This window comes from Saccopteryx leptura, chromosome 11, assembly GCF_036850995.1.
Source record: "Saccopteryx leptura isolate mSacLep1 chromosome 11, mSacLep1_pri_phased_curated, whole genome shotgun sequence".
NCBI classification, from domain to species: Eukaryota; Metazoa; Chordata; class Mammalia; order Chiroptera; family Emballonuridae; genus Saccopteryx; species Saccopteryx leptura.
This window is the reverse complement of record NC_089513.1, coordinates 3,060,712-3,072,823: the sequence shown is the minus strand read 5'-3', so window position 1 is coordinate 3,072,823 and position 12,112 is coordinate 3,060,712. Positions and strand designations below refer to the sequence as shown.

General features: G+C 57.3%; 1 protein-coding gene across 2 annotated transcripts in view; it reads left to right on the top strand.

Annotated features, from left to right (window-relative positions):
• The window catches only part of ZNF407 (zinc finger protein 407), a 427,510-nt gene extending 415,763 nt beyond the window's left edge, over nt 1-11,747 (top strand). For both annotated transcript variants that reach the window (XM_066352233.1, XM_066352234.1), the window contains exon 9: nt 9,779-11,747. In XM_066352233.1, the coding sequence (XP_066208330.1) occupies nt 9,779-11,067 (1,289 nt within the window). In that variant the 3' untranslated portion in view covers nt 11,068-11,747. The remainder of the gene's footprint in view (nt 1-9,778) is intronic.
• The last annotated feature ends 365 nt before the right edge of the window (nt 11,748-12,112 follow it).

Here is a 12,112-nt window from a genome sequence, read left to right as displayed (position 1 = left end):
TCTGTGTCTAGTTTTTCTCCTTTGCTTACAATCTTGGTGACATCACTAGCAGCACACAGCAGGAGTAACTAGTAAGAGGGAGGTCTGGACCACAGAAGTTCCTCACAAGACCGAGAATAGCAGGGAGCCCGCTCTGACTGGCACCCTGGCCTGGGCCGGGCTGCAGCCCCAGGTAAGGCACATCCCCATACGGGGACTTTCCTGGAGGTATGTCCCTTCATCTCTATGTGTGGTTTGTCCACTGGCCTTCCTGGCTGTCAACGAAGAATGTTGGGTATTTTCCTAACACCTTGCAAGACACAGGTCCTGCTACCGAGGCCTAGCCCGTGCGTGGGGCGGGTCATGGGGAGGACGCAGACATGCAGCCACCATCACAGGACGTGCACAGGTGCTGAGACCTGTGGTGGCGTGCGCTCTGCTTTGCCCTTTGGTAGTTCGGCTTTGTGTTTCCTCCCGCCAGCAAATGAGGTGTTAACTCGGTGCTGTCCCTCTATTGTCCCGGACACCCAGAAAGAGTGGGACGGGAAAACACTTGATGACATTTCATAGTGAGGGGAGGTGGAGGGGACATGGTTCCGAGTGTCCCGGGCCTTCCTTGTCTTCTTCCTGTTGGTGAAGCCGCCACCAGCCCGTGTGGGGTGCAGATTTCCGTGTGAAACGTGGCCAATGCAGGTGGCCTCGACTCATGAACGCTGTGCATTAAAGGGACATTGCCAGGTTGCATATGGGTGGTGTCAGCGATGGGACCAGGCTGACCTGTCCCCCAGCGCTCCTCCGGTGCTGGCCTGCAGCCGTGTCTGTGTGGCTGGGCTGGTCCCGGCAAAAGCGGCCACCAGAGTGCCCGACACTCCCTTCTGAGGCTGCCCCGAAGGATATGCCCACGGGCCCCCAGCCATGTGTCCGGGAAACACCAGCAGCATCCGTGTAATGTCCCCCTGCTCCTGGGAGCAGCTGAGTTCTGGTTCAATGTGGTGATTGAATTGGCCTCATGCATATCCCTGATCCCCACACAGAGCATCTGGGTCCGTGCGGTGCGTGCCTGTTTCAGTGGAAAGACAAATGGGATGCCCCGTTAACCAGGTCTCGACACTCCTTAGTGAACTGCTAACTCAGAGAGATGGCTTCCAAGTTCTCCCAACACCCCCAGTGGGTTCGTGCTGCCCTGCGTGGGCCTGTCCCCGCCGACCCCGTCAGCCTGCTAGACACAGCACCTGGTTGGCACGTTTGCAGCAGGAGTGGTTCTGAGGACCGTGCCCGGGGCGTGCGTCCCCGCTCAGACTCTTAGGCGCCCTTCCAGTCGGCCCTGGTCCAGCCGCAGGCACTGGCCAACTGCCCGCCCAGCCGGTAGCCCCCAGGGACGGCTCCGACTCCCGAGGGCTACATTTCCCTGACTTCCCCTCAGCACTGTCCCGGCCCCCGAAACAGTGTGCGGGTGTGTGGGCTGTGTCCCTGAGCCTCACTCGTCACGCAGGTCAGCATGGCTGCTATCCTGCCCAGCGTTGTCTTTTAAACTCAATTACCCCGGGGGTGCAGGCATTCTGCAGTGTTTACGTAGGAGTTTAGCTCCGGTGTTTAGGGTAATGTTGGAAGGCTGGAGCACTCACTGGTTAAGAAGGAAATCCATTCCTGTTTCCACTGTGACCGTGGCCCTGGCACCTCCCCTGGGCTGTCCTATGTGTGCAGAAATCGGGGCACGCAGATGCTGTCCCTGGGCAGCCGGGAAGGTCTGAGGAAGGCCCATGACCCGCGCCTCACAGCACAGTTTCAGCCGCACATCCTCAGTCTCTCGGCTCTCTCCCAGCGCGGGGTCAGGGCCTCCCACAGACACGTCCTCGGCATGTGTCAGCTGTGTCCAGGCAAGGTGGTCGTGGCACCGTCTCCGACTGTCCTCGCTTCCCAGACTCAGGGGGCTGCTGTCTGGGTCTCATCCTGGGGGGTCCCTCGCACTGCGCCCCCTCACTTGCCACCAGCCCGCCAGGAAGGGGGCAGGGCGTGCCTAAAGCAGACAGCCCTCTTCCACTCGAGGAGAATCACGTTGTTCTGAGTGGAGGCAGCAGCTGCTGTTCCTTGGCTGTGAGCAGATGCCAGACCTCTGAAAGCTTTGCTGATAATTAAAATACTAACAGTGCACGTTGTACCCCAGCTGTGGGCTCTGTTTACTGTAAATGTGATTTTAATGGTGCCTCTGCGCTGTTCTGAGGAGCGGCTTGCTTTTTACCTTTACACAGAAGTGTCTGCGATGAAGACAAACGTCTGCTTCCTGTCCTTTCCCCGGGAAGGACACGGGAAATGGGCTCGTGCCTGCAGAGCTGCGTGTGGGCTGTATCGGGGGCTGCTGGGGGAGGCGTGCTGGCTGGCTTTGTTTGCATAGTTTTGCCTTTACTGTGTGTGTAACCTGTGCAACCCTGAAATACAGGCCTCGTGTCCTGGGTGGTGGAGTCTGCACTAGGTGTTTTGTACGACTACAGAGGGCATTTAGAAAGAGGTCACCAGGATTCCTGATATCTGGACTCCTCAGCACAGAAGAGAATGCTCCTGCCACTTAAGTTCACTTCCTTTAGTCCTACGGGGGTGGCGGACAGGCTGAGGGTGTCCGCAATGTGCGACAGCCTCAGGAGAACTCCCGGCCCCCAAGCAAGGCCCATGTGGGGCAGGCACCCTGTCCTGCTGGCCCCACGACCGCTGGAGCCTCGTGCAGGGGAGTGCTGGTGCACACCCAGGTCTGATGCGCAGGGATCCTCGGGCTGTGACTTCAGAGCACATGTGTCCTTGTTGCTCTGCAGTGCCCATGGAGACCGTGCACAGTAAAGTAGGAGGCCAGGCCCACCATGTCTTTCCAGCCTCAGAAAATATTTATTCTTAGTTTTTTTCTGAATACCCTAGAATTGTTTTTAGGGGCCTTATATGATGATTGAGCGTCAAACACTACCAACCCTGAGAGCAATGCTAACACTAATGGAGAAAACAGGACTAAACCCCTCGTTGCCCAAACTCGTGTCGGGCCTCTGGGAAGTATTCAGGGACTCTTGCATGGCGTCTCTTACAAAATTCTGCATTTGAACTTCTGTGAGTCTCTCAGAAATGATGTGGCCTTCAGGTAATTCTTCACAGAAAAATAGTTTTCCTCATCTGTTCTTAGAAAGCCGTGGCCTCCGTGAAGTGGAGACAGAGCAGACCTTGCTATAGCTCTGTAAGGTGCAGCTGTTGCATGTTCATGGGGAAATAGAGCGGGTACTGAACAAAATGCCCCTTCAGTATTAGCATTCGCCTGAGGCCAGCTCATGTGTCCAGGTGACCCTGGTGGGTCTGTGCTCAGGGACGTCGGTCCCTCACACACACAGCGGTCACATTCGCCTGAGGCCAGCTCATGTGTCCAGGTGACCCTGGTGGGTCTGTGCTCAGGGACGTCGGTCCCTTACACACACAGCGGTCACATTCGCCTGAGGCCAGCTCATGTGTCCAGGTGACCCTGGTGGGTCTGTGCTCAGGGACGTCGGTCCCTTACACACACAGCGGTCACATTCGCCTGAGGCCAGCTCATGTGTCCAGGTGACCCTGGTGGGTCTGTGCTCAGGGACGTCGGTCCCTTACACACACAGCGGTCACATTCGCCTGAGGCCAGCTCATGTGTCCAGGTGACTCTGGTGGGTCTGTGCTCAGGGACGTCAGTCCCTCACACACACAGCGGTCACATTCAGCAGTCATGCTGACAACGACAGACGATGCTAACCCTCTGTCTCCACTCAACCAAGTGTTTCCATTTGTGTGTGAATTTTATTAACACTGACCAGAATGCACTGACCCTGGAGAATAATAGGTTTAAAGGACTGATCCTCTTCTGTTCACTAAAAAAAAAAATGCTGGTGAAATTGTCATTTCGGCCTGGGGTGCGCAATACTGAGAGGTTCCTGTCACCGGTGCCGCAGTCACAGGCTGAGTCGGAAGTCACTGCCGTCCACTCGCTTGGCATGCAGAACTTTCCCTGTGGGTCAGGCAGGAGCGCTCATTTGTGCCGCCAGGTGTCCATGGGAGGCCTCTTCAGGGCGTCCTGTGGCATCCCAGGTCATTATTATTGTCCAAAATGTGATTACATTATACAGCGTTCACGTTATCGATTTGATTGGCTAAACTATTGGTGACTGCTATTTGCAAGAATAATTTGTTTCCTGCTTTTAAATTTCCAGGTTATATTTCATTGGATTTTAATTTGTCATTTTTCCTGTTTTCACTGGGGAAACTTATAAGTTTTTGTGACATTAAGATATGGCTCTAACTTATTAACATAATCTGTTAATATTATTTCATCATAATAGACATTAAGTGTGATTTAACATTCTTGTTAAAATTACATTTTAAAATTGAAGCTGAGAAAAATTAAATGTGTCTTAAGAATCACAATTCAAGTGTAACTCCAGTTTTTATGAAAAGTATTACTTTTTAAAAAACAATTTGTTGATTGATTTTAGAGAGAGAGAGAGGAAGGGAGAGAGAGACAGAAACATCGAGTTCCTGTATGTGCCCTGACTGGGAATTGAACCCGTAACCTGCATGTACCAGGACATACTCTAACCCACCAAGCTATCCAGCCAGAGCAGAAAATAGTACTTTTTTAATTGCATCACATTCAGGGTGCTTTCATTATGAAACGAGCCAACCTAGCATTTTCAAGCTTAGTGCCCTCCGAAAATATAAAGCCTGAAGCACCCGGGTGTGGCAGTGTGCAAACGTGGCACACGGATTCAGGAGGCGCGCGCACTTGGGCCGAACGTGGGCAGCAGCCGCAGCCTGGCTCACCTGGGACACCGCCTGCTCCCCTAACATGTGAGGCGTGCCGCCCACGCCTCCCTGATGCCGTTTTTATCTGCTCCGCCATGCGTGAAATCTACTTGCAGTTTCAGAACTGCCAGCAACCTTTGACCCCGGTCATGGAGACCCAATGTGACCTTTCTATTGTCACCAGCTTTCATTCTCCTGAAAATTCTATGAATTTTTATTACTACAAGTTTGTTTTTTTTTTAAACTGAGCTGAGGCTTCGACAGATGACTTGGCGCAGATGAGATGAAGTTGTTGAAGTGGGTGTTGGGTAAGTTTTACGGCCGCCACGGAGGCCGGGCCCATGTCCTGCAATGTCACCCGCCAGTAACCGCTGAGCCGACTATTGGATAAATACATCATTTTATGGAACATTGATTGTTCTATAAACCCAATGGAGTATTATGCTCTATGATCAAACCATTTAGATTGTGTGTAGAGCACAGAAAATGCCATATTCAGGGCGGCACTAAAAGTGCCATTTGTGTATTTTATGGATGTCATTACAGGGGAAACTTCTCTCTGTAGGCCCTGTTTACTGCAAAATTTTTTAGTCTGTAATGACATTTTTCATTCACAACGTATGCCTTCAAGAGAGGGGGCCCTTGTTTTATTTGTTTCATTCGAGTTTACTGCACAAATTCTGTACATTTTAATTAAATGTAAGCTTAACACAAGCATGAGGTGTTTATTCCGTGGGAGGAAACAGCAGTGAGCACCGCGCACACGTGGGGCACAGCCAGGTGCCCAGCTCGCTCGTCTTGTCCCCCGAGGGCTGGGGCCTGGGGAGTCCCGCAGCCGCACCCCGGCACTGGCCGGGTGGGAGTGTGTTCGCCAGCCCTGGACATGACCTGCAGGGAGGGACTGAGCTTCTGGAGAAGGGAGCCTCGCCAGGAGTCCTTTCCCCAGCCTTCCCACTTCTGTGGGCTTGTGAGCGTTCAGTACGCAGGGTTCGGAGACGGTGTACCGGCCTCCCCACACGAGAGGCGGCCGAGCAGGGGCCCGGCTCCATGCACGGCATGGCCACGTGTCACCTGCATGCACCGTCCACACATGGTGCTGCCGTCCTGTCGGAAACATCTAGAAGGGCCAGGGGCAGACGCCCCAGCTGACCAGCAGCCGTCACTGACCCAGAATTGGGCATTGTCCTTGAACAGTGTGAAGTGTGACACAGATACCGTGTTGGGCACGCGTGCAGCCTGGAAGTGTGTGTAGTTTTGTATCATCACTGAGCCACTGGGGACAAAACCAGATGGAATGCCCACTTGGCCATTTGCATCAGTGAGCTTCCCAGTGGGTATTTACTAGAAAGCTATCTAAACTTGACGTTGGCGTGCCCGGTAAGTCCTGGGTACCATCCACTTAGAGTTGATAGTTATAGCCGAGACTCCATCCATCGGGATGACTCTTGAACTTCTGCACAGCCCCACGTTCATACGATCACAATGGAAGAGTCTTCCGTGGGTGAGTCTTTTTCAGTCTGATTGAGACCGTTACTCTTTATAGGTGCTGTTTTTCAAAGCAGTCCTGACAGCGCACGCGAAGTTATTAAATTGCTGAATCAAAGATGGACCCGTGCTCGTGTTTATGAGCAGTGGGGGCCACGAGGCTCGCGGTGGTGGATGTGCCGCGTTGTTTGGCCCCTCGCACCTGCAGCTGCGGTGGTGTGCACCTACATAGTTTAGTTCCCTGGTCAGGAAGGGGCATCCCCCACCGCTGCTCTCGAATAAATCCCGTGAGGAGCTCAGAACAGCCCAGCCCCCGTGCAGCGTGAAGGAGCATGTGGGGATGCAGGTGCAGCATCCTGGGGGACATCTGAGAAGTGGGCATCCGTCCCCCTCGCCCTCGCGGCTGCAGACTCCCCTGTTCACGTGGAGAGGTGGCACGCCCCCTCCTGTATGTGGTTGGGGAAGGCTGCCTTGAAAGCTGCTCTCTTTACTTTTCATCCACGTTTTTCATACTGTAAATGGCAAGGAAAGTGACCTTGATGTTAGATCAAGTTCAGGGTGTAAGGTGTACGGGGCGGCAGACACAGCACGATTGGGTCCACGTGGGGTGAAGGCCAGCGGCCATCTCATTCTGGGGGCCGAGCTGCCAGCAGGAGCGTGGGGCTGGGGGCTCCAGTGGATGGCACCGCACCAGGGTCACCGCACCCGCCCCACCCACCCAGCCTGGCCCTCTGTGGAGAGTCAGGGAGGGTCAAGGCTGAGAAGACGACATGAGATGAAGTCCGAGCACTGGACCATGAGCCCGCCCGTTCTTCGGGGATCGTGTGCTCTGTCTCGTGAGTCTCCTGAACCTGCCCCCCCCTGAGCCCAGCGGGAGGGCTGGGGAGTCTCAGCAGCACAGCCCAGACAGGTCCCGGACGGCACAGGCCTGAGCCCTGCAGCGCTCTCCGTGTGCACACCTGGCCTCAGGACAGTGGTCACCACACGTCCTGCTGTGGGTGTGGAGCTCACAGAAGCACATGAGGGCGCTGGCTGGCGGCTGACACAGTGGTCCCGCCATCCTCACTTTGCTTGTGAGTGAACAAGAGAAAAGAGGCACCCCCCAAGCAGGGGCCGTCTGTTTCTATCTCACTGTCAGTCAGAGGCACCCAGTGCTGTTCTGTGTGAGCAGCGGTCGCCCCACCCGGGGTCCCCAGCACCCCTGCCCCCATCGTTGTTGCAGCACCACTGTGTCCCTGCGCCGTGCCCGCCGTCCCCATGACTGTCCTGTGACTGTCAGTGTCTGCATCTCAGTCCCGTCACCGCTGTCACCCGCCCCTCCTCTCTGACAGCTGCCAGTCTGCTCTCTGTGTCTGTGAGTCCGTTCGTTTATTCTGCTCATTAGATTCCACGAGTGAGGGAGGGAGATCGTATTGTCTTTCTCTGACTGGCTTTTTTCACTTAGCACAGTGCTGCTGCAGAAGGTAACATTTCCTTTTTTGTGGCTGAGTAGTATTCCACTGTGTGAATGGACCACAGCTCTTTCATCCACTCGTCCACTGATGGGCACTTGGGCTGCTTCCAGATCTTGCCCATTGTAAATAACGCTGCAGTGAACATGGGGTGCCTGTATTCTTCTGAACCAGTGTTTCAGGTTTCTTTGGATATATGCCCTAGAAGTGGAATTGCTGGGTCAGAGGCAGTTCCATTTTTAGTTTTTTGAGGTCACTCCACACAGTTGTACACAGCGGCGGCACCAGTCTGCATTCCCACCAGCAGTGCAAGAGGGCTCCCTAAGTGGGCCACTTAGCTAAACTGCTGAATGCCTGTTTCCTGTAAGGTGTGGCGGTTGCTTCTGCCTGGTTGGTGAGGACACGGCCAGGCCTGGTTCGCCCACCACTGTCTACAAAGCACCGGGAAGCTTCAGCTGGTCATGGGGTTCAGTGGTCACTCACCATACTGCTGGACACTGTCCTGGTTGACCACACAGCCTTCCCCTGGTTTAAGAGCCCGGGACTCCCTAGTCCTTCCGAGACCCCCACCTCCCCACCCCAAGAGTCCTCTGAGGAGGCCAGGTGTGCGTGGTGCTCATCTCTACTTAGACAGCAGGTCAGACCCACAGCTCACTGCCCCTGGGTGAGGCCCTCCTGAGTCCCTGTCCTGCGGGTGGCTCCCCCTGCCGGTCAGCTGAGGAAGACGCAGTGGGCGCACGCCTGTGGATCCCGAATGTGGACACACAGGCCCAGGCGTCAGAACGTCACGGTGGCGTGCCTGCTGGAGGCCAGGAGTTCCCATTTTAACTCGTAATGTGTGACTCTAAGTCTGGGCCGTTGCCTGCAGTCTGGCAGGAGCCTGGGTGTGTCCCCTCGGTCAGTGTGACACAGCAGCTCCCGTGGGTCCTGCCTGCGAAGCTGTGCCCCGGAGGTGGCCCTGCTGGGGTCAGTGCAGAGCGTGGACTTAGTGTCAGGAGAAATGCTTTCTCACAGAACGGCACCAGCGTGCTAAACCAGACCGTCGCCTCGTCTCAAGGCGTGCTAGCGAGGGGTGACCCAGCGACCCCTACCCTTTTCTTCCCGTCCCTGCGCAGGAAAGTCTTCCTCTGAGGAGACGGCCCTCATTCAGGGACAGGCATGGGAAGTGAGGGCAGCGTGGCCACCATCAAAACGCGGAGCTCTGTGGGTCCTCGGACAGAGGCCGTGCTGACAACCCATAGAAGATTGAGGGTTTAAAGAAGAAGTAGGAGCTCTATTTGAAGAGTCAGTCTCTTTTTTTATGAAAACACAGGTTATAGTTTTCACTCACGTTTCTGTTATCAGATACCGGCCTGAGTCCCCGATGGCACTGGAGGAGGTGGGTGTGCACTCACCCGGCCCCTCGTGGCGGCCTGGCACCACGGGCAGCAGGGCGTGGCGTGTGCCCTCCGTTCCCTTTCCGCCACACCGTCCTGCCTCTGCTCCTGCGTGTCCTGTCCCCAGCATAGGGGACAGCCCACGCCTCCAGCCCAGGAACCGAGGGCTGCCGCGGCCCGCGCCGGGCGGGCAGGCGCCCTTCCACCAGAGTTTGCACCTGACATGCGGCGGCGGCTGGATAAACACCGTCGCTGGCCTCACAGCTGTGTCTATTGCGGTATACTTGATGCATGGCTCTCGTTCTTCTGTTTGAACACACAAGCGCCCTGTCCAGTATTGTGCACTAAACACAGACTTCTCTTTGGGCCAGGAGGTGCTGCTCCTCCCCGTCCCCAGTGGCTGGTAGAAATGACAGTGGTGAGGGTAGGGCCCCGACCCTCTGGCCAGGAGCCGGGTCTGCAGACCGATGGTGAGTGTGGTGTCGGGACAGTCAGAGCAGGAGTGTGGATGTGCCTGTACTCACCGCAGCATGAACCAGGGGCGCCAGGCAGGGTCCTGTTGTGTGGCAGCTGCATGGCAGGGGCCATGGTGACGTCTCTCTTGAGGGTTGAAAGCATCCACAGGAGATGCATCTGACTGCAGCCCTGATGTGTATCTGCCAGGCTCTAACCAGTCCCTGTCTCCCACAGGCATCGTCTCCAAGTCCTACGAGTGCCGGCTGAAGGGCCAGGGAGCCACCTTCGTGGAGACGGACAGCCCATTCACGGCGGCTGCACTGGCCGAAGAGTCCCCCGTCAAAGAGCGGCCCCCGCGCAGTGGCCGGCGGCCAGCAGCAGCCGAGCAGGTCCAGCAGGTCATCATCATCCAGGGCTATGATGGAGACTTCGCCCTCGACGCCTCCGTGGAGGAGACAGCCGCCGCCACGCTGCAGACACTGGCGCTGGCCGGCCAGGTAGCCCGTGTGGTGCACATCACTGAGGACGGGCAGGTCATCGCCACGAGTCCCAGTGGGGCAGCCGGGCCGGCGCTGCCAGAGCAGATGGCGGAGGAAGGCACCCAGGTGGTGGTAGTCGGGGGCTCCATGGAGGGCCATGTGGCCGAGCCTCTGAGTCCCGGCGGCACGGTGATACAGCAGGTGACCAAGCAAGAGATCCTGGAACTTGGCGAGGCCACTGTCCCGCCGCCTGACGCGGCCTCCGCCCTGGACGCCCTGATCTGTGCCGTCTCTGAGCTGGGAGGGGCGGAAGGCCGGGCTGGGCCTGAGGACAAAGGCCGAGCTGGCCACAAGGATGTGCTGGTCCAGCTGCCTGGTCAGGAGGCGGCCCCTGTGGCCACCCAGCCTGAGTCTGCCGAGATCCACGTGCTCCAGGACGTGGAGGACGGCCCTGCTGCCGCGGAGCCCGTGGAGGTGCTGACCCAGGGGGCCCGGCCCTCTGCCGTCCTCGCCTCGCAGGAACGCGCCCAGGTGGCCTTCAAGAAGGTGGTCCAGGGTGTCGTCCAGTTTGCGGTCTGTGACCCAGCCGCGGCTGGCCAGCTCATGAAGGAAGGTGTCACCCAGGTCATCGTGAACGAGGAGGGCACCGTCCACATGCTGGCCAGAGAAGGCTCGCAGATCATCATGCAGGAGGCTGCCCATGGGCCGCACGCGGCTCTGGCCGGGCCGGACGGGGACATCTCCCAGATCATTGTCACCGAGGAGCTCGTACAGGCCATGGTCCAGGAGTCCGGCGCTGGCTTTCCCGAGGGTGCCACCCATTATATTGTGACCGAGCTGCCCGCAGGGGTGCAGGACGAGACGGCCATGTACTCCCACACCGTGATCGAGGCAGCTGACTCACAGGAGATCATACAGGCCGGGGCTGTGGTCCCCAGCGGGGCCGAGCAGCTGACCAGCATGGTCATCTACACCCAGGAGGGTTCCCCGGCCGCCGCGGTCATTCAGAGCCAAAGAGACAGCCATGAGCTCCAGGAAGCCTGAGAGGGTGGACGTGGTGGACGTGGACGGCCCCGCCCACACGGCCAGCGCGCCCTGCAGTGTGGATGGTGCAGCTCGGGGCGGCACTGGCTCGCCTACTCGGCCAGGTTCACAGGGACCGTTCCTAGCGGAGGGGCGAGCAGGTACCGCCCGCAGGGCCTGGGCTTGGCGGCAGGTGGAGGTAGGGCCCTGCACACAGACCGTCTCGCGGTTTGGGCTCCTTGTTAACGGTCTGTCCCTTTGTTCCATCCCCACGCCGAGCAGGTGTTCAGTGCTCTTTTATGCACCCCCACCCTGTGTTTCCGCATTTCAGTTCCCCCAGCACCAGGCCCTGGTGGCGGGGTTCAGCTCGGCGTGTCTGCCTGCTCCAGCCATCAGCATGTAGCCGGCTGCCCACTGTGTCAGAGGTTTGGTTAGAAGCTGCCACTGCAAGTGTTACCGTGCCGATGCCCCCAACCCGTTCAGTTGTTGAAGCGTTAGGATCCCAGCGTCCCCAGACCAAAGGAAGCTGTCAGCTCATGTCCCCGCCTGCTCACTCCTTCAAATGTCCTGCTGAGAGACACCCAAAGCCTGTGGCCCAGGGCAGCCTGGGAGCTTCTGTTCAATGAAAACACGCCCCTGAAGACAGCCCCGTGCTTCTCGTTCTGACTTTCATACAATAAAGTCTGTGCACGCAGCGTGTGCTCTGGAAGTTCCGTTCCCACCGGCTCCTTCTTACAGCACAGGGGTTCATGTCAGTGTCATTCTGCAGGGTCTGTCTGTAACACTTATCCGTGTGGCAGCTGACGTGGACCCTTCTCCTCGGGGTGCCGCCTGGCGCCTGCCACGAGCAGCTGTCTGTGCCGCGGCGCCCCCACAGCCCTGGGGCACGCTCGTGCCCGTGACCGGTCCCCTGGGTGACGCGCTGCTCCCTCCCCGGGAGTGTGAGATAGCCCCGCCCCCTGCACAGCTGCTCTCTCCTGTCTCTCTTTTCTCTCTGAAATGAAGTTACAGCGTTCAGAGAGGACAGTGACATCGTGCTTCTGGCAGTCACCCCATGGGCAGCGGG